The sequence below is a fragment of the Macrotis lagotis genome, chromosome X (assembly GCF_037893015.1).
Source record: "Macrotis lagotis isolate mMagLag1 chromosome X, bilby.v1.9.chrom.fasta, whole genome shotgun sequence".
Lineage (NCBI taxonomy): Eukaryota > Metazoa > Chordata > Mammalia > Peramelemorphia > Peramelidae > Macrotis > Macrotis lagotis.
The window spans coordinates 255,915,130-255,937,293 of record NC_133666.1 but is presented as its reverse complement, the minus strand read 5'-3'; the positions used below and the strand labels follow the sequence as shown (position 1 = coordinate 255,937,293).

General features: G+C 36.9%; 1 protein-coding gene across 6 annotated transcripts in view; it reads right to left on the bottom strand.

The window, feature by feature from the left end:
• ADAMTS6 (ADAM metallopeptidase with thrombospondin type 1 motif 6) overlaps nt 1-22,164 on the bottom strand; it is a 336,979-nt gene that overhangs the window by 16,109 nt on the left and 298,706 nt on the right. For all 6 annotated transcript variants that reach the window (XM_074202710.1, XM_074202713.1, XM_074202711.1 and 3 more), the window contains 3 exons: nt 18,300-18,504; nt 7,203-7,379; nt 1,144-1,300 (listed from right to left, as the gene is read on the bottom strand). In XM_074202710.1, coding sequence (XP_074058811.1) covers nt 1,144-1,300; nt 7,203-7,379; nt 18,300-18,504 — 539 coding nt within the window. The remainder of the gene's footprint in view (nt 1-1,143; nt 1,301-7,202; nt 7,380-18,299; nt 18,505-22,164) is intronic.

Genomic DNA, 22,164 nt, shown 5'->3' with positions numbered 1-22,164 from the left:
TTCTAGTTTTAGGAATAAACAGAATGCATCTAATCCATCTTCCATGCAACAATCTTTCCTAACTGAAGATAGCTATCATGTATTCAAAAGTCTTCTCTTTTCAGACTGAAACATACTCATTTCCTTCAATCAGTTCTTATATAGCTTGATCTCAAAGCCCTTCATCACCTCTGAATCCTTTCAAGATTGTCAGTACCCTTCCTAAAATGTATCCCCTTTCTACTGACTGAAGCAAACTACACAGGACAATCCATCCTGAAGCAAACCACACAGGACAATGCATCCTTACTTTATCTTTGTAGTCCCTATACTGAATGGATGAATAAAACAAACTTAAATAGAAGTTTTTGTCATCAAACTGTAGGAGTTTTCTGTATTTCTGATTCTCCCCCTGGGATCACAACATCTCCCTTCTATTGGTGTCTGAAAGTACTAAGGAGATCTCTGAATGAACATTAAGGAGAGAAAGCTTCTGGATCCTCCAGACCCTGTTAAAACAGCTCAATGATGAGCATCCCCTTTGAAAAATGAGGAAAGAATACAACTATTTGAAACACAAGTAGTCTCAAACATGTGTTTTCATTATACTTTTACAAGCATGAAACTTAATCCTCAATATGGAGTTAATGTATCTCTGTGCTGAAAGTAAACAGAAATGTCTCATTTTAAAGAATGGATCATCAAGGGTCATTCCTAGAGTTTAGTTATCAGCAAAGCAGCACAACAGGTTTGGAGGGAAAATGCACCATTTTAGTCTCCATCTTAAAGTGAAACAGGATGAGCAGAGACTTATAGATTGTCAGCATTAGATGGGACCTCAGAGGTCATTTACTCTAAGCCTCCATTAAAAAAATAAACAGAGATAGAAACAGAGGCCCAAAGAAATGAAGTTCAATGCCTGAAAGTCACATCACACATTAATTAACATCAGAACCATCACCAGGGGCTCCAAGGTCTCCAAGCTTGTGCTCCTTTCCACTATCTCTGGATGCCTCCAAGAGGATTCTGAGGTCACCACTCACCAGCTTCCATATTGTTAACAAGATCAGGATCATACAACCATGATGGTGAAAGGGGATGAATAAGGAAAGGATCCCTCATGGGGCATCCATCTGCCTTTGTGTTGTTCAATCTGCAACTCACCTTCAGTATTGGAAATGGGAGTACTATCACATTTGCTCTCACACTGTTGCATTGATGGAGGTCGAACTGTTTCTGGACAATCACTGGATGCTTGCCCGGTGTAGGAGAGGCACTGAACAGTCCTCATTTGCTGGCCAAGTCCACACTGAGCAGAACACTGCATCCCAAGGAGGCAGAAAGAAAACATTGATTTAGTTGGTTTCTGAGATGTTCAAGATGATTCTAAGCTCATAAATATATATACTTATGTATTACTTATATTAATACCAGGAAATCCTGCTATTAAAGTTCTAATGAAAATAAAAATTCTATGATTCCTATTTACTTTTATGATAAGACAATTGCATATGCCCCAGGGAAGACTCAAGGAAAGGGCAGTTTTCAAAGACAAGGGAGTCCCATCTAATTCTTCAGTTTTCCCTGGGTGCACAAATAGTTTGTCTTGTTATTCTAAAACCCTATGCATATAAATAACACTCCCAACACATCTGAAGTTCCTTGGAGAGAGTTGTACTAGACTAATCAACAATGTTACTACTTATAGATTTTTATTTCCTATTTTTATGCCAGAAAATAAAAGTAATATAGTTCTGGACTCTAGGATTCTTCTCAAGTTAAAATAAAACATTAAACCCATAAAAGGGGGCAGACACATTCCCAGAATGACAGGGAATGATTAGTCAGTGTTTCCAGGTTATTTTCATAGACAAAAGGTCATTGTTGCTCTCTATCTACCTGGAAAATTGCAAAATAGTATAGGTCGACTTGAAGACTGGGTTCCTAGACAAATGAATGCCCACTGTCCTCTAGTTAACTCCTACTTAGAACTAAGTAAGGGGAAATCCTTGGCCCAGTGACTCTATTTTGGGGCCTTAATCAGAGTGAAGTCTAAGAGGAGGCAACTACCTAAGAAATCACACAAAGGAGAGGTAACCATTAGGAACATTTTAGAATATTACTTTTTACAATTTCCAAGAAAGTTAACTGTTCAGGGAAAACACTAATTTTGAGGACAAGTTCCCTATTTTCCAATTGCAGGCTCAAGACCTCCCCCAGGAGACTATGATACAAGGGTAATACAATTTTCAAATGCATAACAATAACCTTTTCAAACCTTACCCAGAGGAAGGAAATGTTTTGTTTAGGCTCTGTCAATAAAATACAAGCAAGTGATTTTTCATACATCTTAACTTGGACATCTACAGAGTCCTAGAGGGTAAACCTGGTGTTAGCTGGTGAAGTGTCTCCTTTTTCCCATTAATTTTCCCAATCGTGGACTTGAAGCCTGATTTTGTTGTTACATTAAAAGAACTGGAATTCAAGGATACCTCAAGGGACCAAGTAAATCTTTACATTGATATGTGTCTACTCTTTCTTATTTATATCTCTTCTAGTGATCAGGGCTCCTATTTCTCTTAAGCTTAAAAAAAAATTCCCCAACTCCCAGGGATAAAAGTGGACAACTATTTGTAATTTGTCAAAAACCAATTCTCCAATCCCCAATCTAAAAGAGATTTTGAGAAGTGTCTGAAATGGTCTTGAATATATGGAAACTATGCTGGATGGTTCAGCAAGAAAGCTAAATGTAGCATCCATTCCCGTTGATAGTGTCTGTGGTATTGGTATGTCATAAGGGAAATATGATGAAACCATTTTGGATTCATCTGCACCAAACCAAAAGGGAAATTCAATATTTGCCAAGTGAAAAAGGACACAATCCATAAAGAAATATTTCATTTTTCAAGTTTCCAGGAAAGAATGACAAATAAAGGCATCATAAAATCCACTAAAAGATATTTTAGAATGTACCATGGCTATTTTCAATTTGTGGCATGAGTATGGAGGGGAGAGGGAAAAGCAAGAGAAAAGTAGGGCAGGTTGTCCTGTATATAAATAAACAAAGATTTTATTGATCGACTTTTTTAAAAAATAGAACTAGTGATTTCATTGGCCTAGGAATTCCCAAGGATGACACTCCTCCAGGGATACAGAATAACACCTGCTCTATAACTCACTGTCTTAAAACAGTTGCTTCTGGGGACACTGAGACATTAAATGATCAGCTCAGAATCACACAGTATGTGTCAGAGGGAGGTCTTCATGGATCTGAAGTATGCTGCTTTTCAATCTGTAATTTTAGATCAATCCTGTTTTTAAAAGGAATTCCAAATCAGCAACCAGTCCAGTGAATTCAATGATCATGGAGTAACAAACCATCAATAGATATTTATACTGCAGCAAGAGAAAACTGAGGATGTGATCAGAAAAGTTCTCTCCTGGTTAAAAATAAAACTCTTCTAAGATAGTGTTTTTTCAATAGTATCCTAATAGAATAGAAGTGCCTCTGGGGCAAGAATGATTTTTTTGCTTTTTTAGAATTGTGTCTTCAGCAACTAAAAACTGTTCATTACACAAATTAGAGACTTAGGAGTGGAACCAAGATGGCAGTGTGAAGGTAGCATTTCATGGAAAGTCTTTCCCCAAAAAACTCCAAAAGCCATCAAATTGTGACTCTAGCCAAAATTTAGAGGGGTAGAACCCACAGAAAGTCTGAGTGATATAACTCCCCAGTCCAAGATAACTTAGAAGTTCCGTAGGAAAGGTGTGTTTCACCGGGACCCAGGGTTGGAAAAAAGCCAGGGCCTCAATGCCACACAGCCCAGTCCTGCCCAGGGATCACTGGAAATAGCTTGAAGGGTGGTGAGAGAACTCTGCTGCACCATAATGAGTGTGGAGTGAGGAGCACTGGCCTCAGAAGCCCTGCAACAGGAATCTCCAGTAGGAATCAGGGAAACCAGCCTGTACCTCCAGAGTACAACCCACAGATGGTAAGAGGTCGGAGGAGACTGCAGAGGTCTCTCTGCTCTTCCTGAGACAGGACTCTGCTGTTTGCCCACACTCAGCTCCAGGTTACAGTTTAGCCTTCCATACTAAGACAGGAGGTATCCTCCTCACAGTTCCAGGGCAGAGGGGAGTGCCTGTGGTCATCTACATATCAAAGCACAGGTAAGAGAGCATAAGACCTTGGAGGAATAAAGGTCGTAGTGGGGTGTCCCAAAGAAATCCCAAAGCCTTGTAAGTGCTGTAAATTACTCTCAGGCTGAGGAAATGAGCAAACAACAGAAAAAGAAGAATATGGCCATAGAAAATTACTTTGGTCACATGGAAGATCAAAACAAATATTCAGATGATTACAAAATCAAAGCTTCTGTGTCCAAAACCTCCAAGAGAAATAGAAAATGGTCTCGGGCTATGGATGAGCTCAAAAAAGACTTTGAAAAGGAAAAATTGGGAGGAGAAATGAGAGCGATGCAGTTAAATCATGAAAACCAAATCAGCAGCTTGGTGAAAGAAATACAAAAAATACTGAAGAAAATAATATGTTAAAAACCAGTTTAGGCCAAATGGAAAAAAGCAACACAAAAGGCAAATGAGGAGAAGAGTACTTTAAAAAAGCAGAATTGGCCATCTGGAAAAGGAGATAAAAAAGCTCTCTGAAGAAAATAACTCCTTCAAATGCAGTATGGAACTAAAGGAAGCTGATGACTTTGCAAGAAATCAGGAAGAAATAAAACTCTTCCAAAAAAAAAGTCAAAAATTAGAAGAAAATGTGAACTATCTCATTGGAAAAACAACACATCTCAAAAACAGATCCAGAAGAAATAATTTGAAAATTATTGGGCTACCTGAAAGTCATGAACAGGAAAAGAGTCTAGACTTCATTTTTCAAGAAATAATACAGCAAAATTGCCCTGAGATCCTAGAAGCAGAGGGTAAAATAGAAATTGAGGGAATTCACTGATCCCCTTCTGAAAGAGATCTCAAAAGAAAAACTTCCAGGAATATTACAGCCAAATTCCAAAACTCCCAAGTCAAAGAGAAAATACTAAGAGCTGCCAGAAACAAACAATTCAACTACCATGACTCTATAGTAAGGATTACACTGAATCTGGCAGCATCTTCATTAAGGGCTCAGAAGGATTGGAATATGATATTCTGGAAGGCAAAAGATCTTGGTGTAAACCGAGAATCAACTACCCAGCAAAATTGAACATCCTCTTTCAGGGGAAAAGATGGACTTTCAATAAAACAGGGGACTTTCAAACTTTCCTTTTGAAACAACCAGAGCTGAACAAAAAAAGTTTGATCTTCAAGTACAGGAGTCTGGTGAACCATAGAGGGGGTGGATGAAAAGGACTAACTGTGAGAAATTTAATGATGTTGAATTGTTTGTATTCCTGCATAGGAAGAAGATACTGATAACTCATATGAACTTTCTCATTTATAAGAGCTGTTAGAAGGAGCATATATAGACAGGACAGGAAGGAGCGGAATATAATTGTATATAAAAGAAATGGTGATAAAGGAAAGAAAGTAGTGGGAGGAAGAGAAAGGAGAGGAAGAATGATCTAAGATATTTCACATGAGTCAAGAAAAAAGCTTTTTCAATGGAGTGGAATGGGGGAAGGTGAGGGGGAATGAGTGAGCCTTCGTTCTCATCAGAAATGGTTCAGAAAGAAAATAACACACACACTTAATAGGGTGTAGAAATCTATTTTACAGTAGAGAAAAATAATAAGAAAGGGATGGGATAAGGAGAATGGGGGGGAGGGAAGGGTGTAGGTGATAGAAAAGAGGGAAGATTGTGGGAGAGGGTACTCTGAGGGTATTCAGATACAACATAGTTTTGGACAGGGACAGGAAAGGAGAGAGAGAATAAAATAGATGTGAGTGGGGAGGAATAGAGTGGAGGAAAATACAGCTAGTAATAGCAACTGTGGGAAAAATATTGAAGCAAGTTCTCTGGTGGACTTATGATAAAGAAGGCAACTCACCCCAAATACAGAGCGACTGAAATCTGAATACAGACTGAAGTACATTTTTTTTCTCTCTCTCTCTCTCACTATTCTTGAGGTTTCTCATCTTGGTGGGGAGATGGGTTTATGTTTACCCTTATAATATAATTATTGTAATAATATAAAATAAACCAAAAAAACTCAAAAACAAAACAATTCATCACAATATCAATATAATTACAAAGGATCTATGGTGCTATGATGAAAAATGCTCTCCAAGAGAAAACTGAACTTTGAGTACAAATTGAAGCATATTTTTTTTACTTTAAAAAAACAATTTAGAGAGACTTAATAAATGTTTGGATTGAATTAAATTGGCATATCAGTTTTATACTATCAAATAGCCTGAACCCAGAAATATATTTTGGCATATCATATATAGTTTGTTATATGATCATTTATTATGCAATGTGTGTGTCTTTCTGTGTATATAATGAGAATGAAATTTCCTTGAGGACAAGTTCTGGTACTGTCTTACACTTCTTTTAGGAAAGAAATACTTGTAATTATAAACTTTAATATAAAAATATGAAAGCATAGATTTGATTTTCTATTAAGCCTTTGATTACAGGTTTAGTCAGTAGGGTGCTAGCAGTTTTTAATATTTTGAAACTAGATCATTCTTAGGGGAATTCAAACAGGAGTATTCCTTTAAATGATCAATACTTATATGTTATCACTATTTTCTTTTAAAGATATCCTAGAACTTCCTCAGTCCTATCCAAATAAGCCACCCTGCTTTTTTCTCTGAGGGGAGAAGTATCATCTCCTTTTGTTCTTGATCACCAAATAAAGTTGATTGTTGGGCCTGGGAAGAGAATTAAAATTTTGTTCCAATTAATTCTCTGGCTAACAAGATTGCCCTTTTTAATTTAAATTTAAGATTTTAGCATTTGAGTCTGAGAAATTATGGATGAGCATCTTGGGTACTTATGAAACCATAATATGCATAAGAATGTGTGTCTGTGTTTGTGTGTGTAACATGAAAGACAAAGGGCAAAAATGTTTGTGTAGGGAGGAGGGGGGAAGAAGCAAGGTCTCACCCACCTATCTTGTATACAGAAATTCTAAAGTGTTACTACTCATCTCCTGAGCTCTTGCATCCACCAAACCTGGAAATCCAGACTTCATTTTCCAAAGGTGCTGCAGCAGCAGCAGCCAAGAAAAGCCAACACATGTGGCTCCACAGTCTGCCTGCCTTACCTGGCCCCAGTCTCCAGTCACCCAGCGAGGAGGAGGGCAACGGCCCAAGCTGCAGCGGATGCGGACAGGAGGTTTGCTTTCCTCTGGGCAATGGGCAGCTGGAAACGTTTTAGAAAGGTCACTGCTCTTGCATAGAACAATCCGGTGCTTGAATCCTGGACCACATTTTGGAGTGCACTGGAAATGAGACAAATACAAATGAACACTGACAGTCTGTAAAGACAGAGAAAAATCTTAGGGAAGTCTTTCCTGAAATAAGTGTATGTTTGTATATACAGGGTACATACACATCAAACTCTAGGCAAACTCTCCCAGATGTGAAGCCTCTTTATGTTTTAAAGCAGAAGTACTTTTCTCTTTCCCCTGCATCTTTAGAAGCTGCATCCTAATGTTTGCTTTTCTTGGCACTCTCTTTGTCTCTCTCTCTCTCTCTCTCTCTCTCTCTCTCTCTCTCTCTCTGCCTCTCACTTTCTCTCTCTCTTGTAAGTTATTTCTCTATTTCTCCTTATCTCTGACTGCTTTCAACTGTGATAAGATACTAATTTTTGAAATGCAAATTCCTTAGTTTCCTACTTCAGAATATATTTTACTGATAAAGATTCTATATTATCAGAAAGATTTGTGCTATGTGTACAAGTCTTGTCTCTAAAGAAAGTTTCGAATTGTGAACGTCAGGCTATGATCATTTAAGGTGATCATTCTTGTAGTTTGGGGGTTAGATTCCTTTATGTCATGGAGGATTTCTGGTACAAAGAAAGTCCCCTAATACATTCTTACCCATCAACTAAATATAGTTTGATTTTGATCTTTAGGCATGGTTACTGCCTGTTCCCCAGAGCAAAAAGTAGTTTCTCATTTCTATGTCTCCATCTCTTCTAGGTTAATAATTAGGTAGAGGAGAGAATGAATTGCCTGACTCTAAGAATTGGGCTTCCAGTGTAATAGTGGCTGACTTCTTCTAGAAGCCTTCTAGACTTCTTCCTTTTATCTATATTCCTCCTTTAAATATAACTTCTCTATGTGAAGAGAGGACCCTGTGCATAATAGCTTATACCTGAAAAAATTACAGATTTGGACCTTTGAGATCATTTAGTCAATTTACAAATGAGAAAACGGAGATCCACAGAGGTGAAGTCACTTGCCCACCAAAGTCACATAGTACAGACCCAGGTCTTCTAAACCTCTTGACTTCAAGCCCAATGTTTCTTCCACTATATCTCATTATTAAGCCACTTGTAGTAGGAGATGTACTGGAATTGTTTTTCCACTAGCTGTGGGGAGCTAAGAGTACCCCCAAGAATGTGAGTACAATACTTCACATATACTCTTTGAATTAGTGTGCTGGGGCTGGGGCAGGGAAAAACTTCTGATGGTTTGTGTAATGGGGGACAAGGGAGACAAGAGAGATTCCTAGTTCCCCGTTACATAAGCCATCAGAGGTGAGTATGGTGGGAGGAGATAAATTCAAGGGAAAAGTCATACTGCAGAGTCAGAATGTAAGTAAAGAATATTTTAAGAGTAATAGTCAAAGCAGGATTGCTCACTGTAGTTTGAAATATGATCTCAGGAGAGATCCTCACTTTTGGAGGGGGAAAAAAGGGTAAATGATAAAAAAGCATCATGAGTCAGTGGATAGAAGAGTTGGGTTCAAGTCTGATCTGATACACAAGGGTTGTGCAATTCTGGGCAAGTCATTCTAGCCTCTCCTTGCTCTCAGCAACACTTTAAGGGAGTAAGTAGCAGTTCTTGATAAAAATAGAAAGGATTGGCAGAAGGATGAATTTAAGGAGAAAGAGAATATTCTGTTTTGGCTATGATGAGATTCATGTCTCTCTAGGACATCTAGTTTGGAATATCCAGCAGCCAAGGAAGTTATGTGGGACTGGAGCTCAGGATAAAGGGAACTGGATACATAGATCTATAAGTCATTTACATACAGATGATAAAACTTTGACAGATGTTGAATTCACTGAGACAATACATATATATATATATATGCAGAGAGAGAGAGAGAGAGAGAGAGAGAGAGAGAGAGAGAGTGAGAGAGAGAGAGTGAGAGAGAGAGAGAGAAGAAATCAGGATCTAGAACAGAGGATACTGAAAACTACCCATTAGTGGATATGATATGAATGAGGAGACTATAAAGAGTGTTCAGATAGTAGGAGGAAGAACCAAGAAAGAGTACTGTCATAAAAATCCAAAGAAGAAAGAGAATCCAGAAGAAGGTGACCATCAGTGTCACCTGGAGTAGAGAGGACAAGAAAGATGAAGTCTGAGAAAAGATCATCAAATTTAACCATAAAGAGATTATTGGTAACTGGAGAAACCAATTTCACTTGAGTGAAGAGCTGAGAATGAGTTAGAGAAAAAGGGAAGGCATTTCTTGCAGATATTTTTGTCTAAGAGTTTGAGAAAGGAAGGAGAAATCTAGGACAATCATTTGATAAGAATAACCAGTCCTCACATGAAGTGAAGTTGCTTTTTTTTTGTTTTTGTTTTGATTCTTTTATTTTTTTTAAGGATGGAGCCTTGAGAAATTGAAGGCCTTGGAAAAGGAACTAATAAATAGGGAGAGAGTAAGAGAGTAAAGATGAGAGAGAGAGAGAGGAGGAGAGACAAAGAATGAGTAAGTTGGCAATATGCTAAAGAAGAAGATGGAATCAAGAATACATGAGGTATTGGTCTTAGCTAGGAACTCATCAAAAATTTAAGAAAAGGAGTGTTGTGTGGGAGAGGATATCAAAGGGTTGGAGATGAGGAAAGGGGACTAAAAGAGTTAATAACTGTTATTTTTTCAGCAAATTTTTCAGCAAACTTTTTCATCAAATTTCAACAAATTATGGGGAGGAAAATGTGCAGAGTTTTGAAGGGAGAAGAGAAGGTTTTGAAACATCTTCTGGGGAGGAATAAAAAGACTGTCTTACTAAGGCTCAAACCCCCTTTCTTGAGGTAAGGAAAAATTTCAGGACAGCAAGACTAAAACCTCACCAAGGAAGACAAACAACATTCTATCCTGTGGCAACAAAAATAAAGAGAAGTATCAACTGAACTACTGAATCACTGACCAGTAAAGATACTGCCAGGCTTCCAAAGCAAATGAGAGACTAACATAATGTACAAATAAAAATAAGGAGCAGAGTTTCCTATTACTACACATTTCCAGAATTTCACACTTATTCATTGCAGGTCACCATGACTAATGGAGAATATAACAAAAAAGAAGAAATGCTTGCCTAGGAATTCTGATAAAGAGCATCTCAACCACATATCCCTCCCTTTTCCCTCCTCCTATTCCTTATCATGTGGGCTTCACAGATGTCGGCAAGAGAAATGTTCTAAAAGCACTCAGATAATACTGGGTTCATCAGATTGTGCTATTTCCAACAGGCTCTAGCCCACAAACATAGCATTGCCACAGTCAGAATATCTTCATGTCCCATAGGCTGCATGTTCCACAGGCTGCATATCTTTAGATAATTAAAACAATTTATTTTTCAAAATTATTTCTAGGAACAACTGAAAGGCTAATCTCCTTATGATAATATTGATGGAGAGTACTTGTTTAAAAAGCATTTTAAATTACTCCTACACTATAGATATGGCAAATATTTTTGTTATTTGCATTTTACAGATAAAGAAACTGATTTGTTGATAAGTGTTGGAGTTGGTGTTAGAATGAAGGTCATGAATTCAAATCCAATATTCTTCCTACTCTATTGCACATTCTATTTTTTTTAAGGTTTTTGCAAGGCAAATGTGGTTAAGTGGCTTGCCCAAGGCCATACAGCTAGGTAATTATTAAGTGTCTGAGGCAGGATTTGAACTCAGGTACTCCTGACTCCAGGGCTGGTGCTCTATCCACTGCACCGCCTAACTGCCCCCTCTATTGCACATTCTAAGCATAAACATTCCCTAAACATTCTAAGCATAAACATTATTCAATATCTAGATGCAATGATTTATGGTGAAATTCTTCACTTACTAAGAATTGTTCTTCCATTCACATCATCATCCCCCAAATTCCTTATGCCTTTTTGGATAAAACAAAAAGGTTCAAGAAGTAAGGGAGAAGAGATAGAGTCATTGTCTATAGTTTTTTTAATTTGTCCTCTTTTTTCTTCTTCCCTCTTTCTTCTTTGTCACTTTATAACAAAACTTTTCTCTATTTTGTTTATACTTGAAAGTTTCTTAAAGTATGCTGTAGAAAGAGCTGTTGACAAATCAGATGAATCTTCTATTGGAGCCCTACTCCGATGCCACATTGACCCTACATTATCAAATAATGGTGCAGGAAGTATAAACCTGGAGAGGTCCTACCAAGGTCAAATACCTTCAAGCTAAGGTCTATATCTGTTATAGAAGGATCATTGTTGTTCAGTCATGTCTGACTCTTTGTAACTCTATTTGGGGTTTTCTTGGCAAAGGTACCAAAGTGGTTTGGGTTTTCTTGGCAAAGGTACTGAAGTGGCTTGCCATTTCCTTTTCCAGCTCATTTTAGATGAGAAAACTAAGACAAAAAGGGTTAAATGATTTGCCCAGGTCACACAGCTAGTAAGTATCTGAGATTGTATTTGAACTCAGGTCTTCCTGACTCTAGGGCTAGTGCTTTAACCATTGCACCACCTAGCAGCCCACAGATGAGGATCAGCCTAGCTAAATTCATTGGTACTCATTACTAGATTGGTTCTAGAGTGATGAAATTTTTGGCCACAGCAAGTCTCAAAAACCACCTAGAGAGGGTTTTTGAAGGATTGTATCTGACCTTACAAGTCCATACAAACTTCATTCTTTTTCCTCATCAGGGTTAAATGGGATTCACAATACTCCACAACCCACACAAGGTGGTTGTGAGGAATATGTACTGTAAAACTTCATATACTATCCAAATATGAGTTATTATTAACCATGAAGACTGAGTTAATTCTAGGACTTCAGAGTTGGCTTGCCAACCAAGATATCATCCTATGTTCTGCAAGTTTTATGTTCTTGCCTTTTGAAGTTACCTATTCTGTTTCCCATTCTCCTAGTTCTCAAGTTTCCCAACCAATACCTAGGTCAATAACAGAATGATAGGTTAATTTGTTAGCCCTTCCCAGGTAGATGATTTGTATTTTAACATGTCTCCTCAAGACAGTGACTTAATGTGAAGAAGCATTTGTCAATGGTTTAGAATCTTAAGGAGACAGATGGGGGTGGGGAGTGGGTTTGAGGTAGATACATCTTTCTGAGGTATATAATATGCAAAGAGTGCTCAGATCTCTGCCCTGTGCTACAAGAATTCAATTTCTTTCAATGTATCATCTGTGGAAATCAAAAGCAACTATCTGGACACATCAAAAGAAGACATTAGGGCTGGTGAAGCCCACCCACAATTCTCAGTCATTTTTGTTTTCCTCTATATTTTAAAGAGCTATTTTCTTCACAAAAGGGTGAGAAGGATAGAAAGTCAATGAAAGACCAATGTGGCATGGGAGATCGCAGCAATGAAGAGCCATTCTGTGGCTTAATTAGCTTCACAAAAGGCTGCCAAAGTAGCCATTTTCCACCTGGGTAATTTGGCATGTTTTTACAATAAGCACAGGGTGGGTTGCATTGATGAAGAAAACGGTTCCTGGCTTTGCAACAATGGAAATTTTATATCGCAGAGCTGGGGAAGAAAAGGAAGGGGTCAAAGAGTAAATTCCACCCGCTATAACATGTTTTCACCAGCTGAACCTCACCCTTGTGATTAGCAGAGATCAGACAGCAAGGGGAGGAGGGATAGGAGGGCGCAGAAAGAGGAAGGAAGTTTGCACAGGCGTGTCAAGAGAAAATCCATGTGAAATACTTGCAAAGGGTTCACCAAGAGAGACCAGTGTGGCTGACTACTGTTCTATTGGGGCCTCTTTTCAATAGTGGGAGGAGTCTCATTCCTCTGGGAAGAACAAGCTCCTTGTTTCCATTCCCTTTCCCATTGCTGCCCAGACTTTTATTTCACTTAAAGCTATTTATTTTGCTTTGGTAGATTGCCCCTTCCCACCATCTCTGTCCCCCCTTCCCCCCAAGAGGGAAAAAAATCCAGTGAAGGAGGAGAGCTTGGTGTTTTTATTTTGGAAAATAAAGAATATAAGGGAGAAAAGATCATCTTTACCCACTTGAACCATGTGACGGTCAAGAGAGGTCTTGAAACAATGAATATTCCATTCTTTCATCTACCCCTGAAAGTGAATTTGCTGAAGTATTCATAGCTGGTGAGACAATAGTAGCTTCAGTGCTCCTTATGTGTTTGTAAATAAGACATGCTTAAGTCCAGTCTCAAAATGGAAAAGAAGAGGGGCAGCTAGGTGGTGCAGTGGATAAAGCACCGGCCCTGGAGTCAGGAGTACCTGGGTTCAAATCTGGTCTCAGACACTTAATAATTACCTAGCTATGTAACCTTGAGCAAGCCACTTAACCCCATTTGCCTTGCAAAAACCTAAAAAAATGGGAAAGAAGAGGCAATGTAGAATAATGGAAAGAGAAAGGCTTTGAAATGTAGAGGACCTGGGTTCAGATTTTACTTGACACTAGCTATTTTGGACAGGTTATCTGATCTCTGTGAGCCTCAGGTTTCCTTATCCCCATTAGTAATTCCTCCTGGATTACATGTTCTCTCAAGTATCTTCTGGAGCTATTGCCCCTATTATAAGCAATGTGATTATTAATGCAGAAAAGTAGCAAAAGATTATTATAAATATATCTTTCTTGCATTGACCCTACTGCCCCTAAAAAGACAGACCAAAGTTCACTAGTGTGAGAATACTGCTAGCTCCAAAAAAACCATGATGCAGAAGTCCCTTTGCGAGATGATGAAAAAAGGGTAAAAACATTGTACAAAAATATTCATAGCAGCCCTGTTTGTGGTGGCAAAGAATTGGAAATCAAGTAAATGTCCTTCAATTGGGAACTGGCTTAGCAAACTGCGGTATTTATATATGGAACACTATTGTTCTATTAGAAACCAGGAGGGATGGGAATTCAGGGAAGCCTGGAGGGATTTGCTGATGCTGAGGGAGATGAGCAGAACCAGAAGAACACTGTACACCCTAACAGCAACATGGGGTCAATGATCAACCTTGATAGACTCACTCAATCCATCAGTGCAACAATCAGGGACAATTTGGAACTGTCTGCGATGGAGAATACCATCTGTATCCAGAGAAAGAACTGTGCAGTTTCAACAAAGACCAAGGACTATTACCTTTAATTTAGAAAAAAACCTGATATCTTATTGTCTGATCTTGCTATCTCTTATACTTTATATTTCTTCCTTAAGGATATGATTTCTCTCTCATCACACTCAATTTGGATCAATGTATACCATGGAAACAATATAAAGACTGGCAAATTGCCTTCTGTGGGGGGGGGAGTAAGATTAGGGGAAAAATTATAAAACTCAAAATAAATAAAATCTTCAAAAAAAAAGTCCCTTCACAAGAAAGCCAGAAACTAAAAACATCTAGGGAAATATTTTCAAAGACTCAAAATTTCTACAAAACAAAAAGAAATCAGAAGAAAATAATCAAAATATCTTCCTGTGATTTCTATAACATTTCCAATAGAAATTTAAGAAAGGTGGAGCATCAATCAGATTTTGAAACTAAACTGAAGTCTCTTGGATAGAAGTTTCTTCTGATAGTTTTTTGAAAGGCAGCATGGTCAAGTAAACTTACTCTGCATGCACTAAACTTGTGAACCAGGAGCCATGATTTACATTCCCAGCTCTCTGACTCTGGACAAGTCATTTAACATTTCTAAGCCTCAGTTTTTTCATCTGAAAAAGTAGATAATAATAACTATACTACCAATCTCATCTCATTATTGTGTCCAATGAGAAGATACATATACAAATGTTATATAAATAAAACTGTTATCAATACCAAGGGTGGTATAGGGAATAGAAAGCCAATCTTAGGAACAGAAAGACTAGGGTCTAAATTCTGCTTCTCACTCATACTGGCAAATCTATTAACCCCTTAGTGGCCCCAGACAGCCCTCCCCCAAATATGCTGAGTTACAGAGAAGAGGCCAATCTTCAATGGTAGAAGCAGTTTCTTCAGTGGAAGATCCCTTTACCAAGGAAACCACAAGGCCAGAACAGATACCATAATTATCATAATGATATATAATTATATAAGAATATATAATAAAAGATTATGATTATTATGGAATACTGCTAATATATTATAATAATATGTAATATAATTATTATAACAAAGTTGATATAATAATTTAACATGATAGTTGGAATGTATTTAAATCAATAACTAACATTAACCTAGGCTCTAGATTCATAACATTAGCTGTTCTTGTGGTAATTTTCTCTCTCTCTGTCTCTGTCTCTATCTGTGTGTGTGTGTGTGTGTGTGTTTTCCCTGTCCCTCCTCTCTCTTTCTCCCCCTCTCTCTACTTTCCTTTGTTAAAAATTTAGCTTTTTGTTTTTCTGTTTTTATGGTGCTGGTAAGAGTAAGAGTGTAGTATTTATGCACCATGTATTTTTTTCATTAAAGTTTCTCTATCACCTGGCTTGACCTCTCATTCCTAATATACTCCTCCTGCCTTAGGTAGATCCATCTTCTTGCTGTTTCTCACAGGGATGTGCTGAAGTCTATAGATGTTAGCTAGTTAGAACCAGTTGCTAAATATTCAATCTGAGTATTTACAACTCAGAAAAAAGGCAAATATTACAAATCAAAGTTTGATTTGTTCTTTTGTTTATTGTCTAGAGTCTCAACTTAAGAAAGCAAAGGAGAAAATGACAATAATTCAGATTTTTCTCTCCACTTTTTTCTGGAGATCTGGTAATTAACATCTACCTATGTATTCCCCAGACCCCTAACCACCAGCCATAACATGCCATTATTTCTTCTACCTTTATTCAATGTTCTCTAGCCATTTTCCTGCTTAATTCAAAGCCTATACTTCTTTCAAAACTAATCAAATCACATATCCATCAAAAGATTTTATACATAACTCTAGCCCTCATTGTTTTTTCCTTTGGTGAATGCCTATCATTTATATTATAATCCTAAAAATCAGAAAACTGGGTACTTGGATGTATATATGATCTTGCTCTCAAATTGTTTCTTGAAAATAAGTCTTTCGTGTAATGACATTAAAAGTTTTCTGAGGGTAAAAGCTTAACTCAGTTTAATTCAGCTCAACAAACAATTATCAAGTACCCACAAACTATAAGATATTGTGGCAAAAGAGGTACAGGAATTAAGCTTCTACTTTTTCTGTGTTCTTTACTATTCTAGCACAATGCTGAAATAACAAATTCTTGCTGATTTGATTTAAGATCCTAAAATCACTTTATTCAACTTTTGACTCTTCCACTAAGAACATTATCAATTAAAGCATTCCATAAAGCCTAAGAAACTGAATTGCTAAGAAAACTCAGGAAATCATGCCTTTCAAATTCAACCAGGAGTCTGTCTACTTATCACTGTGGGACCTATGTTATTCTATACCACAGTTTAGAGCAGAAAACAAAGAAAATCCCCATATTTGATTTAAACTGTAAGAGAAATGTTAAGTAGTCAGAATGTAATTATTGAAATTGGAGTATGGCCAGGAAACTGGGGAGAAAACAAGTTCTGCCAAAGCTTCTGTGGGTAACCACAATGGTCTGAATCTCCTTTATGTCCCATCTAAAACACTGCTCTTCCTATACCACCAAGCCTCCAAGAAAACACGGTCCCTCAAGGAGTACAGATTCAGAGGAAAAAGTGTTACCTCCCAAGTCACTCATGAGATTTCTGAAAGAACAGTGTTTGGTCTGGTTTTGACAAACCTGATTTTCTTGGGAGGTCTTGCTCATGACAGAGATCCAAAGTAAGTGTCACACTTATGAGCAGTGGAGGTCATTCATAAAAAAACATAATTGACATGAGTCTTGTCTTGATAAACATCTAAGGTATGTTATTAAATATGGAATATTTTCACCAAATATATAAGCAAATTTTTGTTTTCTCTTCAACATTCATTTTTTACTGAGCAAGACTCTTGGACTGCTACTACCCTAAGGAGCATGTGGATAGTAAAAGTGGGTATGTGCACCAGGATGAACAGTGTAAGGTCAAGAATCAGTTTCATCTCTTATTTCATTTTAAAGAGTTCTTCTAATGTCCCTGCTTTTTATTAGCTTTCTCGGTGGCAACGTATAGCCAAAAATATCATTGTAATAAATTCTCCCTCTTTGCTCAGGTGAGAAAATGGCACATTCAGAACTTTGAATTCCTCAGCCATACTAAACTCTGATTCAGTTGCCAATGCTCCACATTTCTTCACCTTGATCTTGGATAGAGCATTTTCTATAATATCCTAGAATCTAGTAAAGGATCACTTGATGATTCATAAAGAATGAAAGCTTTCCCTTAAGCATTTGGAAAGCAGGAGCCCAAACCTTCAAACGTTCATATCATTGTAATATGTCTGGGTTTAGGCAGACATTTAATCAAATTCAAATGATAATAGAAGATATATTTACATGATTTATAATACTGTTTTTCCATGAAAGGCTGAATAAAGGGGGGAAAGAACTTCATTTTCAAAGAAATACACATTTTCCTGACTATGTGGGGACCATTACTTGAAAACAGCAAGCAGCTTAAAAAAATATGAGTAATCTTATAAATAAAGTCCCTAAACTCCCAGGAATTCTTAACCTAGGGTCCACAAATTGTTTAATTGTTTTCATAAATGTATTGTGATATATTTTTTCCTATACATTTTAGTTTATGCACTTTAAAAACATTATTCTGTGAAGGCATTCACAGGTCTCTCTAAACTGCCAGAGGTGTCAATGATATAAAAAAAGTTAAGAACTCCTTCTTTAAACTCTCTCTCCAACAGAATGGATGCTAAAGACTCATTAAATTCTAGGACTTGGGAAACTCTTTCTACCTATCAATAATAGAAAATAACATGACTCAGATTTACTGGTATGCAGGTATCCTTATTTTGGCAAGCACTAGTAACTTCTCACATGCTCAGATGTCCAAAATATTAAGTATTTTGTTATTGACAGTAAAGACATATCAGAGGAAAAAAGAAGACAGCCTCAGATTTCCTTACTTCTGACCAGTCCAAAGCAACCCACTGAGGGGGACAAGACTGGTTGTTGCAGGGTTCTTTTTCAATGGGCCGATGGGTTAAGCAGCTACTGTAGTCCAGTGTCTCCTCCTCAGAAGGTCCAATCTTCCTGATACAGAGCACTGTCCTCGTGCGCATTCCACCATCACAGGTCTTGCTGCACTCCAACCAATCCCCAATAAACCACCTGTAGCAACCAGTGGGAGAAACATAGAGAAGCATTTCCTAAGTGCAGCATCAATTTTCAGCTGAGTTGCAAGCAATTTCATAAAGAGATCAAATCTGAAAAAAATCTATCTATCTGGAAAGAGTAAAGCGTCCATGGTGGTTGAAATGATTGTTGGACATACACTCAAACTAAGGGATAACTCTGCAACTCAGTGGCTTAGATCCCTTAGCCCTGGGGACAATGGCCCCATGGCCAACTGCTTAGGATTTAAGGTCCAGGAAAGGGATGTAAAGAGGTGGATATCAACACAAATCTCTGTCTCTACTACTTGAGAACCAATCCAGAGCTGTGGGAATGTTTTTCTAGCACTCCTTTTAGCATTAAACCTGACAAATCCCTCATAAACTAAACTTCAAGTTATGTTTGATTTATTGATCACATTTTTATTTAACTGTTTTTATCATTTGGAATTCTTTCATTCACTAACAAAACATTACAAAATATTATTTATCATTTTTTTAAACAAAAGAAACCATCCAGTTCAAAGTCGAAATTTTTGAATTTCTTTCAATTGTTCATTTTTCAAAAAATGTCACATAGCATTTTTGGGTTCTCTTACTCTGAATAAAATCCAAAGAAGATTAAAAACTTTCAAATTTTTTTGAAAAAAATTGATTTTCACAAATGAGAATGATATCATTTTAGGGAAGGAAATGTGTACTTGTATGCTGAAGATGATAACTTCTATGCCAGTTCCATTAAAACTCTGATTCAGTTGCCAAGAACAAAGAAAAACAGAGATTTCATCACTAAGATTGGGAGATAAAACAGAGATGTCTACTCAGTCATTAAAAATTCAGTCATACTACCTCCAGCCATGATCTCATTAGATAGTATATTGTAAGAAGGGTCCAGTTTGACATTCTTTCTGTACAAGACCTCTAAATTAAACACAGGTGCAGACAGAGTTGGTGCTAGTGATTCAGTAGGTGTTTCTGTTTTTCTGTCTCACTTAGTCAGCCATTCTAACTTTTCACCCTTTGTCCAGTCTAGTTTTGCTATGATTCTGTCTCTAACATTTTAGCCTGGATGTATCACCATAGCCTTCAATTTGGAATGAATAAAAATAAACTTATTCATCACCCTCTCAATTTTCCTTCTGCTTTCACCACTGATTTCATACTTTTTCAATCTTTCAAGGCCTGCTGACTTATCTGTTGTTCACAAAATCATTCTTTCTTCTCTAGACTTGAATTGATGAGTGGTGGTTTAAATAATTATTTGAAATACTGATTTTTTTTTACCCAAAGGAAAACTCAGTTGAGTTTCAGATACAGGAATGATGGATTCTTGACAAGGGACTGAGTGCATCTTACAAGGGTCAAAGAGTCTGCATATATACATAGAGACTTGGAGATCTGATCATGAGGACTTTAAATAAAAAAATGAGGAGGAATGAGTAAATAATAATTTTTTTGCTATCACACAATAAATGATATAGAAAGACTCTAACAATAATAGTTAACATTTATATAGTACCTTAAATTTGTCAAGTACTTTATTAAAATTAGTTTTTTAATCCTCACAATATCTTTGGTAGATAGGTATGATTATTTTCCTCATTTTATAGATGAAGAAACAGGTAGATAGAGTTTAAGTGACTTGTTTCATTCATATAGCTAGTTAGGTGGGAGGGAGAATCCAGAGTCAAGTCACCCACTTATTGACTGCCCAGAAGGTCCCCTTCCCAATGAGACCCTGCGCTTATATTTCTTTTCAGTACCAGCTTAACTGTCATCCCCTCACATCAACTCCTCTTCAAGAGAACAAAACTTCACAGAAGGCCACATCCCAAAAGAACTATACTGATAATACTCTTGCCATTAGATACTTGTCTATACATAAATGCTCATTAGTAATCTTAATGCATGAATCTTAAGACAAGGAAGTCAATTTTACCACAGTATCACTGAATCATTGTGGGAATAAAACATAGCAGTGATAATAATATTAATAATAATAATGATGATGATAATGATAGCTAGCACATATATATTATATATATATATATATATATATATATATTTATAGTAATTTGGGATTTGCAAAGAATGTTGTCTCATCTGATCCTCACAACTATCCGGTAAGGTAGGTAGCATTAATATCTCCACTTAACAAATGAGGAAACTAAGACTGAAAGAGATTAAGTGACTTAGGATCAGTCATGCAGCTAAGGAAGAATGTGAAATAGACTCAAACTTTGGTCTTCCTAACTCAAGGTTTGGCACTTAATATTTCATACCACCTAGCTGCCATCTACAATGCTTCAAATGTACATCTTATTGAAATAAAATAGATAAAAGTATTGGTGGATTGGCACTTTGCATCAAAGAGATCTAGTCTGTTGAAGAATACTAATTTTTACTTTTTTTGTTCTAGTATTCTTACACAAAATGCTTAATATAGAAATGTTTTACATGATTTCACATGTATAACATCAGATTGCTTACTGTCTTGGAGGGGGGAGGAGAGAGGAAGGGAAGAGAGAATTTGAACTCAAAATTAAAAAACAACAACAACAATGAAACAAATATCTACAATTATTTTTACATGTAATTTGGGGATATAAAATATTTTTTAAAAAATGGATCTAGTCTATGAGTAAAATCAAGAAATATAAAGAGTGAGCATGAATGAATTTGAGTTTGAACAAAAGAAGAAGCAGCAACTGATTTTGTCATAGTGGTTTATTACAGATCACCAGTCAGAAGTAATGAACAGATGAAACGGGAAACAGGCTAGAAAGCAGACATGAAATCTCTCTCTCTCTCTCTCTCTCTCTCTCTCTCTCTCTCTCTCTCTCTCTCTCTCTCTCTCTCTCCTAAAAGTAGCTACTTGAGAAATTCTTTTTTTTTGTTTTTTGGGGGGTTTTTTTTGCAAGGCAAACAGGGTTAAGTGGCTTGCCCAAGGCCACACAGCTAGGTAATTATTAAGTGTCTGAGACCAGATTTGAACCCAGGTACTCCTGACTCCAGGACCGGTGCTTTATCCACTATGTCACCTAGCTGCCCCAAGAGAAATTCTTGATTTGGCTTGGTAATGATTTAATTTTTTTAAAGGATGGAGGAAGTGACAAGTGGAGTTGTTATTATGGATCTGATTTGGACCAATGTGAAAAAAAAAATTGCTACCCAAGAAGAAAAGACAGGAACCTAGAAAGTAATTCAACTATTCAACTTACCAACATAAACTGAGTTCATGGCCACAGCAATGCAGTTATTATATTTAGGGAAAGCAAATTTTAAAGAATTCATGGAAAAAATAAATAATATTTCATGCCCTGAAATCTATAGTGGAAGTCAATTCAACAAAGAAATGTTCTCAAGGACAAAAAATCTGACAACACAAACATCTATAGTTCTGAAGAGGAAGTCATTTATGAAGAGAAATGTGGCTTCAAAAGGAACTCACATACTGACTCATATTTTTAAAGATGTGTACAGAAGATGGAAGCAAAGGGAAGTAACTAAGAATGAAAACAAAAGTATTGAATTTCCACATAAAAAATATCTCCAGGATGAACTGAGGATAACAAAACAGAGTTCTTAGGTTATACTAAGAACAAATCTCTGTCAAATAAGGAATAGGACCAATCCTTTGGGATTCTATTCTTTATTC